We start from the raw sequence: 12415 nt of genomic DNA, 5'->3' as shown, positions 1-12415 counted from the left end.
TGATCAGTCACAAGGCTGTGCTATGACAGCACTCTTTATGATCCTTGTTACCAAAAGTGATTATCCCTGAATCTGTTCAGAACTGCTAATTTAACGCATTCGTTTTCTAAGCTTCACCTTTTAGCTTTTTGAACTTCAAGACATTTTCTCCTCTGTAGCAGAAGCCCAGGATTACTCCTGCACAGTTCGAAACCCTGGAAAAGAGGAGATGTTCAACATGGATGTTGCCTACTCAGAACAAGCAGCTGTCCTGCTCAAGGGGTCATTCTTGACCGAATCTAAAAGAATAAAGGATGGAAATGTGCTAACTGTAAGTACAGGAATTGTTTGTGTTAAAGCTTTATTAGGTCGTCTTGCCTAGAATGGTGCAAGGTGTTTGATTCAATTATATATTGGATTTTGGGAACGTCCTCTGTGGTAGTGTTGCAATGGGTCTCTGTTGTCTTACTTGCCAAAGGTTTACCTTCTGCAGATGTACTGGACTGCTTGCAAGGTTCAAGCCAATAGGAATGGATATTGGGCTTTCATTAATTTAGAAGACTGGGATCTGAAATGTGTTTAAAGAGTAATGCTGACAAGAGGATGTGTTTCTCGAGCGGTGGGTTGAGTAGCAGTACAGGTCATTCTGGTTATTTGTCTAGTGCTGAAAATAGGGGAATGTGCAGGTAGCTGGTTAATGGTAAGCAATGGTAAGGATGCAACAGAAGCTGATAATCGGAAGGATCGGTAGTGCTGCTTGTACTGAACCTGTTGTGTGTTTTCCTTTAGAAATTTAAGATCCCCAAGGGCAGACTAGGAGTGACCAGGATTGGAGATCTATCTGCTCAGGACATGAAGAAGATCCCCACGCTGGCCCTTATTGAACTAACAGCTCTTTGTGATGTTCTAGGCTTTGAATTGAAGAGAAACAAGGCAGCAAAACTGAAAACAACAGGTCAGTTGAAAGTTGTTTTGAATATTTTTTTTCCTTCCATTTCGTGCCTTTTTAAACATTGGAGTTGTCTTATAAGTTAGGATTTCAAGTGTTAGAGCAAAGAGGGTATTTGATAAGAAACCTTGTGACAGTTGTTTTTGCCTTAATCAGTTTCTTCTGGAATTGCTGGGTTGTGCTACCAAGACCTACAGCTCCACATTTACCTCTATCACATCCACTTGTCTATCAAGTGTTCCTCTTTTTCTCCACTGCTTACAAAATGTGCTATCTTAGTCTGCAGTGCTGGCAGTATCAGTGACACTGTTATTAATGGTGGTACAAATTGAAAACATGTTGTTTCTGTTGTAGAGAAAAGGCTCTTTGGAGTTCCACTCAACACTTTGCTGGAAAATGACCAAAAACTGCTCCCCAACACTAAGGTCCCTCTCTTACTCCAGGCAGTAAGTTTTCTTACCGTTTCATTCGCAATTCTGATGCTCAGAGCCAGCAAGCCTTTGAGGCCCTCGATAAGGAGGGGCTGACTTCTCATCCTCTCTACCTAAGAGCTTTCTTTTTTCCTCTTTTAATAGCTGCTGTCCTGTTTAGAGAAGAGAGGACTTGAAACAGAGGGCATTTTGAGAGTTTCTGGGTCCCAGACTAGAATCAAGGTACGGAGCTCTTTACTTATTCTTTGAAAATGTTAAAGGTGATGAGGGAGCAAGTCTCCAGCAATAGCCTAACTCAGACTGCTTGTCTTCCTTCTCTGTACAATTAGAAATGTCCATTGCTGGGAAATCTGGGAGTATCTGCGGTCTTTTGACCTAACAGGTTCAGCTGTAGAATATAGAATGTGTTTTGAGGCATGTAATACTTCTTTAAATTATTACTTCTAGAGTCTGGAGCAGAAGCTAGAAAGGGATTTCTATAGCGGCCTTTTCCGCTGGGATGAAGTCCACCAGAATGATGTATCTGGGCTGCTGAAAAGATTCATAAGAGAGCTGCCTGCCCCACTGCTGACAGCAGAATATCTTCCTGCTTTTGCTGCTGTGCAAAGTAAGTTCCTCTTTGCCTGTTTTATGTTGTTTTCTGGGGAGTTTGTGCTTTTTCTGGCCTTGGGCTCTCCTGTCAGGTGTGCTGTTAGCATGTGGATTTGATGGCAGTACAGGGCAGGATATGCACTGTTACCATATGAGCTCACTTTGTGAGGTGTGACGTACTATTATGTGTCTACCTCAGAGTCTTTGTTGCTAGTGCTTGGGTATGTACACAGTTTTTGTGCAGGAATACTGTCCTATACAAATTACTTTGCTTCATTTGAGGCTGCAGTGTTACTGCATAAATTAGGCCAACCTGATAAATAAGGACATGAAGACTCAGCTGTGGCATCTGGCTGGAGTGCACGATCTTGGTCTGTCAGCAGCAGTCTTCTGCAAGAGTCTTATTTTGAGGCTTGTGCCTAAATCCTCAAGGGGATTTAAATGTGTTGAGCCAGCTGAGCATGCAACTTTTATTTTATATATTTTTTAAATAAAAAGTAGAAGGTGAAGTCTTTTTGATGAGCTGTTGGTCGGTCCTCTAGAACACAGATAATTCACTCCATAAGGGCTGTATGAGCTTAATTAACTTCTAGGATTTGAGGTGCAGTTTTACAGATGAAAAACACTACCATCCGTAATTGCCTTATCCCTGCTCTCAGCCTGTGACTTGGAAACACAGTTCTGTTTTCAGTCAGAGCCGTGTCAGAAACCTGAATCTTGCTGTTGCTTTTCCTTTGTAGATATTCCAGACCTGAAGCAAAGGTTGCAGGCTCTGAACCTCCTGATCCTGATTCTGCCAGAGCCAAACAGAAACACTCTAAAGGTGAGTCTGCTTATTCTTGATTTAACTGGAAAACCCATGTTCTTGTTCCATGTGTTCATTCTCAGATCTCTATCAGCTTTTACAAAAGGGAATATAGATAATGTACATCAAATTATTAGGTTTCATTTCACTGACTTGAAATGGAAAGCCATGATGGGGCAAGGGGGAGCTGGGGGCAGCAGGCAGGTCTCCAGGCTGGGCAGTGAACATAAACTGTAGCACATCTGCCTTCTGGGTGCAAACAGAACAGCAGTGGGAATCCGTGTGGTCTTGGAGGGATTTTTACACCGTGTTTGGAACTGTACTCCTCCTTCTCAGTGTACTAAAGCATTTCTATATGGAGTTGAAGGAGGAAGGCTCTTTTATTGTCTGTCATACACTAAGATATAGGAGAGGAGATTCAGTCTTCTGATTCATGCTTTGTGCTGTTGTTTTCCATCAAAGATGCAGTTTCCCTTAAAATCAAAAAATACTGTGTACTTTATAACTTCTTATCCTTTTTTTTTTTTAATCAGGACACACTTCAAACCTGTTTTCCTACTGCTTTTTGGGAGAGTAATTGCTGGTGGATCAGCTTTGCAGGCAGTGCAGGATCTCTTTGGTGCTGCATTGAATAAAAACTGCATGGCTTCTTTTCACTGCTGCTCTATTTTGCTAAGTAGTTCAACTTCTGGATAACAATGCCAAGGCTGACTTAGCACCCTGCACAGGTTAGAGAGCTGGAATATGGGATACCATCAAAGATGACCTGATGTCCATCGTAGCTCTGGTGAAGGTGTAGGGCAGAAGAGGTGTAATCCAAGGGGATTTTTTTTCCCACACCTGGGAATTGACTTGGAGGATACTGGAGGAAGAGAGGGTTGTCTTTGGATTCTATAACTTTTACAACTGGAGTCTGTAAATTGCCACTAGTTAAGAAATACGAACGTATCTGTTTCCCAAACATGCCATCTCTTCTGGTTCATGAGTGCTGGGCAAACTATCTCCCTGCTCAGTTTAGCTATTTGTTGTTATCCCAGTATTAGAAATTGGCTACCATGCTTCCTGTCTAGAGAACTGGATTTTCTCACAAGTATCTAGAAAAGATACTGTCTGTTCTCCTCAGCAATTGCAACTTTAATTTCTTGGGTGTTATTAGGAATGAATAACTTGAGTCTCTGCCCTTCTCTTCAGGCTCTACTTGAATTTCTCAGCAAAGTAGTCTCCAGGGAGAACAACAACAAAATGAATCTCTGGAACGTTTCCACAGTCATGGCCCCAAACCTCTTCATGCACAAAGGGCTGCCAAACAAGATTCCTGAAGGGAAGGAGAAACAGCTGGCAGAGGGGGCAGCTGATGTGGTGCGGATGATGATCCATTATCAGGATTTGCTCTGGACAGTGAGTTGCATCAGTGTTTTGCAGTATGATGCAGCAGTGTCTTGTTCTGGCTGGGACTGGGGTAGGGGAAAGGGTAGTATTGGAAATTCCAGAGGAGTTAAATGTTTGCAGACCAAACCTGTCCAAGGCTACCTGTTTTCAAGGTGTGCAGATGTTTTGTCTATTTAAGGAGCTTCATAAAATGATGACTAAGGGTTTTTTTTTAATGGCATTCACATCTCTGCTTGGCTTGTTTTTAATTCCTGTTTTCTCCCTTCTTTGCTGCTCAGGTCTCCTCTTTTCTGGTAGCTCAAGTGAGAAAACTCAATGAGAGCAATAGTAAAAGGTATCAGTTCTGTGACAAAAGGTTAAAAAATCTGCTGCGGAAGATTCATGCTGATAAAGACAAAGTGGAAAAGAATCAAGCAGAGGTGAGATAAGACTTGGAAAAACTGGTTCCTTTCGTAAGTGGCAAATATTTTCTCTTTAAAATCCTTTCATGAGAGCATGGGAAACTTTAAGGAGTGACGCTTTGTAAACAGCAAGAGGGAGAAAAGTCTGCAGAACCATGAGAAGAAGCTTCCAAACTCTTCAGCCCGAGTTGTACCCACCGAAAACTGATTCAGTGTGCCTGTTGTTGGGATACATCTCAGACTGAAAAACACCTAAGGGAGAAGAAGGGGAGATCTTTTGAATTATTTTGTTCCATAATGCTGCTTATCCGTATAGAGGAGTTAGAGAATGTTTCTTCTCTTTTAAGAGAAGTGAAACTGCTGTATTCCACCTCTTGTGTTGGTGCCAACTGAGGCTTTTAAATGGGTGCTGCTTCCCGATCTAGTTGAATATCAGTTGTTCTTTTTAATTGGCACTATTACTTGAATTAGAGTCAGTCTGTAACTGCTAGTTTACATCATGCAGTGCTGGATTTTAGGTATCAATAGCAGTGGGTGGTGATGATGGGACACCTAAGGATGTGAGAAAGATGAAGCCTGCAAGTAAAAGTAATACATGGAGGGTTCAAATCTACAGAGCTGGAGAATTTGTATTCTCACAGGCCAATACATCTGCCACCCTTCTGTACCACTTGGCAGACTGAGAAATATGCTCCCAATTAGCCTGGATAAAGGTGCACGTCACTCTTGAAGGTGCTGAGTGAAGGTGCAATTTAGGTATGCAGCAGATGACTGTGCTTGGAGCTGTGCTAGCAGTGCTTCCTCATTGTTTTGGTGTGCAGTGCTGTTTTTGCAGAAGATCTAGAACTGCAAAATTACCTTGCACCAGACCAGACCCAATTGGAATGGTTCCATGTTCTGTACAAAAGCTTTGAAAAGGTGGCTCATGGACGAGCTGATGAAAACGGTTTTGACAAAGTGACACACTGTTCAGTGCTTCCCTTCTGAAATTACCTTTGGTTCTAAAGTGCTCTGTAAGACTGTTCTGGTTCCTGAGCTCCTATTCCTGCTTTTAAAGTTTACAGAGAAATCTGTCAGGCAATGGGAAACAGGTATTCAAAACAGATTCTGACTGATCTAATTTCATAAGTGCCAGTACTGTATCTGAACAGCAGAGAGCACCAGAACACACTGATCGAGATCAGTGCTTTGCTCCCCAACCACAGCACTGATAAACTGGTTCCTTTATAATGCTCACCTTGATGCTTCCATTCTCTGCTGTGTGAAATAAGCAATCAGAAATGCTCTGAAAAGCTGGCTGAGTGCATTTCATTCTCCACGTTCTCCAGCCTGCTTTGAAACTTGATGTTTTTGCCAGTAACAAAGCACTTTTTTAAGCGCTTTGTTCTCTTTGGTTCTGCCTGCCTTGTTCAGCCTTCCAAGATTGTGAAAGTCCACGCTTCACTTCTCCTGAAGGATTCCCTAGAAGTTCATTTGAACAATGCTACCAGAGTTGCTGATGTCCTGAAGCAGTTTCAGAAGAACCTGTGCCAGAATGGCTGGAATATTGTTAACACGGTCAACTTCCTGAAATGGCAAGTGGCTTTTTCTCTGCTTATTAAAAATATGTAAGTGTCAGGTGATGTAGTGACTGCATTTTCTGCCTTCTAGTAGAGCTAATGTGGTGACACATTGAACTGTTAGACTGCTCTCTGTTTTATAAATGGTGTACTGGGTAGGGCAGGCAAATATTAGTTCAGCTGAGGGGTTCCATCACTGTGCTCAAGCTGACACCAGGGTGGTGGTCCTGCCTGCTCTGCTGGAAGGCAAGTGAGCTGCAGCAGTATGTGAAAAGCTATGTGGGGAGAAAGAAAAGTGGGATAACATTAACCCTGCAAAAGAAACCCTGGTAGCTCTCTTGGAGAAAAACATCACCTGGGCATATTACTTGCCTGCAACAGCATTTCCAGCATGCAGGGTTAATGTATGAGTTCCCTAAAGGGAGCTCTACAGTTCCCTCCTGTGCTCCAATGATGAATTGCTGAAATAATCCAACAAGTGAACAAAACAACTTCTCAAGCCATTGGGCATGCAGGCAGTGTTCAATAGGTAAAGTGTCAGTGCATCCCCTGACTGTGCCCCTGGGCAGCAGACATCTTGACAAAGAGAGTGTGTGGGGAGTTGGCTGAATATGGGTCAGCTGGTAACTGGGATCTCAGTAAGAAGATGCAGCAGCTACCAAAGTCTTCTGTGGAGCTGCCATTGACTCTGAAGGAATGCTGCCAATGAATGTTGGCATTTCTTATCTTGTTGAAAAGCATTTGTATGTAACATGCATCTCATTAGCAACAACATCTGACTGGTTCTGTGCACAACTTTGGGTGATAGCTGCATGCTTCAGGAGGACTGACAAGGCTGCTATATTGCATAGATTTGTAGCTTCCTTGACCATTGCTGACCTCTGCACTGGAAGCAGTTGCTTTGGAAGAAACATCACTGAACGACCTAACTTGCCTCTCACGGAACTTTGATAACTTCACTGTGTTTTTTCTTTCTGCAGTAACAACTCCATGGAGTGCACAAACTTGCTCCTATATGAAGTGGGAGGCAATATTGGTGAGTCTGGGTGATAACTGGAAGTAACCTCTTTGGCACCTGGTTTTTATGTCCAGCCTGTGGTAGGAGAGAGTTCTGGAAAATGATGAGAGTTGGAGGGGCCTTTGAAAGTTAGAAGAAAAGGGAACAAATGTGGGTTAACCTCACCTATGGCAAAGAGCAACTGTCTTCCTTTACAAAGCCAACATGCCTGCCTTTATTGATAAACTGTCTTGCAAAAGAATCAGCTTTGGTGGAAGCTTCTCAAAGTGAGTAGTTAAACAAGCTGATGATGTTCATTAGACACTGATTTCCTCTGGAAATAGGGTAGCATCATCAAATGGAAAGGAAATTTTAATGTGATTGTAACAGCAGCAGTTTAGGGAGGTCTGAAAGTAGAAGGGAATTCCTATGTCCTGTTACAGCTGGTTCCAAAGACTGTCCTCTACTGGAGTGAATTTTCCACCTCTTTGTATTTCTTGTAACAGAATCTGTGAAAGGAAAACTCCATCATACTGGAAACAGCTTAGTCTCAGCTACTGGATTTGTTCACATGCTGAAGTGATTGGGTATTAGAGTACCTTTCACCAATTTAAGCTTGGACTTAGTATAGTTTTAAGAAATGCACATCTATTTCAATATAAAGAACTGGAACTTTGTCAGATTTGTTGAAGCACTTCTGAATGGTTGTAATATTAAGATGAATGTGGGCAAATACCAGTTTTTAGGGGGGGAAAGTAGTAACAACGGGACTAAGGAGATAAGAAATGCTTTTTTTTTCTTTCTGTATTTCTTGTTCTTACAGGTGAACATTGTCTGGATCCTGACACTTACCTCTTAGACTTGTATCATATCAATCCACATGCTGAGTGGATAATTAAGCAAAACCCATCATATCCTCGGATGTTCTAAGGGAAACATAAGCAAAACAGCATTTGGCTGAAGTTTTTGGAAGGCAAGAGAAACCCATAAGATGCTCCTGGTACAGTCACAGACCTGGACGATGCTCGTGTTTTTGAAGGCAAAACCAATTTTATTTCCTACTTCCAGGACAGCTGGCTGTGAGTGCAAAAGTGCACATGTGAACAGGGGAGTCAGTAACAGGCATCAATTATCATTATGTAGTAGAATTTGTGGGATTATAATTATTCATAAATAAAAAGCTCTCCAAACACCCTGCAAACAAAGCTACAGCTGTTCTACAACAAAGAGGAGCAGCACCTCCTGAAGATGGTAAAACATTTGTTTCTCCTGGATTTGCTCTTTCTTTTGATCACATCTATGTTTTGAAGGAGAGACAATCTGGTGCTGCCATGGCACTAATCGTGCACTTCTGGTGAGATCCATGACTGGCTGTGGCACGTTACCAGCAGCTGTGATCCTTAGTTTCACTACTAAGACTGTTACGTACTGAAGACTGAAAAAGGATGCTTCCAAAAGTGGGACATAAATCCCGTATTTAATAACTGCAGTTAAACACATCTATGCAACACAAGAAAATGTCTTTCCCTGGAAAATAATATGGGATGGATAGCAGCCTTTCAGCTGTGCAGTTGGATGGGGAGATAGCTGTCCCTTACAGGACTGGTGGTAATGCAGGAACAAATGTGTAGGTTGCTGTTGATCAGAATAAAACAAGCATTCACTTTGTTGGACAACCTATATATCAAACAGTTAACCAAGGAAATGTTCTGAAGGATCTGAGGTTAGTAATCTGATCTGGCCACATGAAAAGCTCTTTCTGGAGGCATCTGTGTGAACACAACTGTCAAAGCAAAAATTAAGCTGTGTGGTGAAACAGGGGTCTGTGCATGCATCCATCTGGACACTACGGTGGCAGCAGACTGAGCTGTTACCGCTCTGTTTTCAGCCCACACAGTGTGGTCGCTGTGGACTGAAGAGAGCCAAAGGGAGAGCAGAGCATTGCACTGTGTCACTGCATAGCTGTCGTGTGACCTGAGCTCCAGTGAGACTGCACTTCTGGGAGACGAGTGCAGGAAGAGTTCTCCTTTGCAGCAGTGCTGAAATACCTCACAGGAGGGATCCTGCTATGCAGTCACAGGGAGCAGAACACGCACTGCTTCTGAGAATCCTGACATCCCTTTTTTATACTGTTTTTAAGCATCGTTGGATATTTATTCATGTGGCAGAAGCAGGGCTGCCCTGCAAGTGTGTACTCAAAGTATGTTGTTTGCCAATTCCTAGCTGCACTAGTGACAAGCTCCAGTGTTATTTCTGTTTAACTGAATTCTCTTCCAATTGCAGTCTGAGCTTTTCCACCTGTTTGTGTTTCTCAGGCTGATGTTTAGCTATCCCTGTTCATTATCGTATTCATTATCTCCAAACTTTGATTTTTATTGTCAAAGCACTTCATTTTCTGGCTTGTCTGTCTGTGTGGTTAACTTCTCCTGGCGATAAACATCCATGAGAAATGGGTGAGCCATAGGTTGTTCCTTCTAACCTGTTGTGAATATGGTGTATGTTGCTGATGTCTTGAAATTATGCATATATTAGAGACAGTCTGCTTGTTTTTTTCTGGTTAAGACAATGCAGGTGCACTGCCTAAAGGGGTCATCTTCATAGGGATATTTTTTTTTAAGAACCTAATAGTGCATAAAAAAGGAAAAAAAAAACGTTTAACCCCTAACCCAGAACCCCGGTGTCAGGGCTTCCTGAGATGCTTCTTTTTTCCTTTTATTGGTTTTAAATTGGCCCTAAAAGGCCCTGATTGTCATTCTTGAGCTTGGATGCTCCGTGTCTCTTGAAACATGGAGCTGCTTTAACATTGGGCATTAAAAATCAAAGGTACCTTTTCACCTGTTGCTTCTGGAAGTCTTTGTTGCAGTGATGAAGCTCAGTGCAGAGCAAATACCAGGGATGTTAGGAATTGCCTGCTGTGTCATAGCATCTTAAGAAGGACAGAAGAACCTGTTCCTGCTCAAAGATGCTTTGCAGGCTAAAATGCAGCCTTCCAAATCCTTGCATTTTTCTTCTCTTATCACGTGCTAAATTTTTGAAAAACATTTTCTACCATAACAGATGGAAAACACTGCATTGATGCTTCTGTGAACAGCAGTGTGGGTTTTTTGTGGCTTTACTTTCTTTTTTGAACACTAAACAGTGTGAATCAGTGCTGTGACAAACACGCGTGGAGAACCTCACAAGACAAACATCAGTTCTCAAATATACATGGAAACGTTTAATAATTAAACAAATAAACCAAACCAGAAAAAAAACCAGTAACAAAAACCATCTCTTGCCATGTGATGGATATCCTTTCTTTTTTTTTTTTTTCCCCTAATTTTGTACCAAAGAGCTGCTGTACAACCTGCTTCTGGACGCTGGCTTTTCATAACTTTTTGGTTGTTTTTTCTTTCTTTTTTTACAGATTTTCAATTCTGTATTTAAAATTCATTTTATTGGTGGAACAATAAAAATGCAGTCAAACTGCTTGGCTCCAGTTTCATTGGAGGAATAAGTTAGCCCAGTAAATGACAGCAGTCTGTGAAAGCCAGGAGGATTTGCCTCTTGCCTTAGGGGAGATGGACATACCTGGAGTCCATGTGACTTTGGCTTTCATGCTGCAGCTTCAGCTGAAGTTCCTGTTTGGATGGTCTGCGGGGTAGCTGTGCAAGGTAATCCAGGAGGAGGAAGAGGTCAATATTGGGTTCAGAAAGCGCAGAGGAAGTTTGTGGCTGCTCTCCTGACGGTGGGCTGAAGACCCTTCTGCAAGCTCTACATGTGAGCAACTTCTGAAGGATGAAGTTCTATTGTAAGGAGGGACAGGTGTCCACATGTCCACATCCCATGAGGGGTCTTCCACATTCCCTCAGTCCTTTCTCTGCTGATCTGTGCTCAGTTGCACACATACTTGAGGGGCAGGCCGTTTTGGCAGAGAAGAGCAGGAATCTAGCTGAAATAGTGTCGTTAGGTTATAGGTAACATTGAAGTGTTTGATATTCAGTGGTTTCCATCCACTGCTGTTTCTTTTAAAACGATAAAAATAGCATTCTGTCCAGTCTTACTGATAGGACAGTAGGACTTGCTGTGCTGTCTCAAGACAAAAGGAATGAGGGGAGGATCCAAGTGGCGGTAGAAAGCTTGCAAAGCAGTTATCTGAGGAAAACACCAGCTTATCAAGCTCATTTCTCCCATTCATCTTCAGTAGTATCAAAATGCTAATCTCTCTCATCCTCATGGGCATTTTTTGATTGATCATTACACAGCTATCTCCCCTGCTCAGAACAAAAGCCCAGTATTTATTCTGTGTGCAACTTAGTCGGGTGTGCTGAGATAACACTGCGTAGTAAAAAAAAGCATCTTGCCAATGCTGGTTCAAGTTAGCGTGGGTGAAGTGGAACTGAAACGCCACATCTCTAACAGTAAGCAGTTTGTGTCAGGAGAAAAGAAACTGCAGCGTTACACGATCTGTGCAGGAACAAGGGGAGTTTGAACACTAGGAGGGAAATGCCAGATGAGAACAAATAAATAGGCTTCCCAGAGCAAAGTAAGTAAATGACAGCAAACAGTTGAAAACAAACAAGAAGAGTTGCATTTGATTAAGTCCATTGCTTTCCTTTCCTAGTGCACTCTTTGTCTGTTGAAAACAAAGCAAATGGCATCTGTGTTTGCCTGCTGCATTGTGTCTGTGGGGATGAAACTTTCAAGCTCCCTACAAATCCTGTCTGGCTCTACACACCAGGGCTGTGTGCGCAAGCTAGTGCCTGGTTTGGAGACAGACACAGTTGGATGTGTTTACAGCGACATGGTTATAACTCAGGTTCTTACAGTGCATGGCCACATCTTAGCCTTGAAATGTTCATGTAGTCACTGCATTTTTAACCAAAGGGGCAATGGATGTGTGCTTGGATCTCTCTCAGGTGCACCACCAGTGTCCTGTCTCTTCTGCCTGACTTGTGGGGCTGAAGTCCCCCTGTAGAGCAGCTCCTTTTTCCTAGAAGGGTTCACCCGATTCCTGCCTGCCTTCTCCTTGGAGAAAGAACTAAGGCCATAGGTGAATATTTTGAGATATTATATAGAGAACTGTTTTCCCCCTTGGTTTTGTCATTGAACTCCATCTAAGGGAAAGTAAAAACAACAAGAAGTGGTAAAAATCCATTTTTCTTTAGCTCTTGGTAGGAAACCTGAAGTGGTGATGGATGCTGCCATGTGTCTTGTCCTTACTTGCCTGGATGGTATGTTCTGAAGAGGTAAACAGCAAATAGGGGATAAAAGAGGGAAAGAGGAAGAAAATGCATAGGAATGGAAGATGTAGCTGTACTTCTTGTAGCGTGCT

At 42.4% G+C, this 12415-nt stretch overlaps 1 protein-coding gene across 10 annotated transcripts in view; it reads left to right on the top strand.

Annotated features, from left to right (window-relative positions):
- ARHGAP40 (Rho GTPase activating protein 40) overlaps window positions 1–10670 on the top strand; it is a 44521-nt gene extending 33851 nt beyond the window's left edge. For 5 of the 10 annotated variants that reach the window (XM_048963474.1, XM_048963471.1, XM_048963472.1 and 2 more), the window contains 11 exons: window positions 159–310; window positions 769–934; window positions 1283–1374; window positions 1504–1581; window positions 1807–1966; window positions 2691–2773; window positions 3947–4153; window positions 4423–4563; window positions 5959–6119; window positions 7085–7140; window positions 7925–10669. In XM_048963474.1, coding sequence (XP_048819431.1) covers window positions 159–310; window positions 769–934; window positions 1283–1374; window positions 1504–1581; window positions 1807–1966; window positions 2691–2773; window positions 3947–4153; window positions 4423–4563; window positions 5959–6119; window positions 7085–7140; window positions 7925–8031 — 1403 coding nt within the window. In that variant the 3' untranslated portion in view covers window positions 8032–10669. Of the gene's footprint in view, window positions 1–158; window positions 311–768; window positions 935–1282; window positions 1375–1503; window positions 1582–1806; window positions 1967–2690; window positions 2774–3946; window positions 4154–4422; window positions 4564–5958; window positions 6120–7084; window positions 7141–7924 lie in introns of all 10 variants that reach the window. The other 5 variants (XM_048963478.1, XM_048963479.1, XM_048963475.1 and 2 more) reach the window with 4 other exon arrangements.
- The last annotated feature ends 1745 nt before the right edge of the window (window positions 10671–12415 follow it).

This window comes from Lagopus muta, chromosome 16 (assembly GCF_023343835.1).
Source record: "Lagopus muta isolate bLagMut1 chromosome 16, bLagMut1 primary, whole genome shotgun sequence".
Taxonomy (NCBI): Eukaryota; Metazoa; Chordata; class Aves; order Galliformes; family Phasianidae; genus Lagopus; species Lagopus muta.
This window is presented reverse-complemented; position numbering and strand designations above follow the sequence as displayed.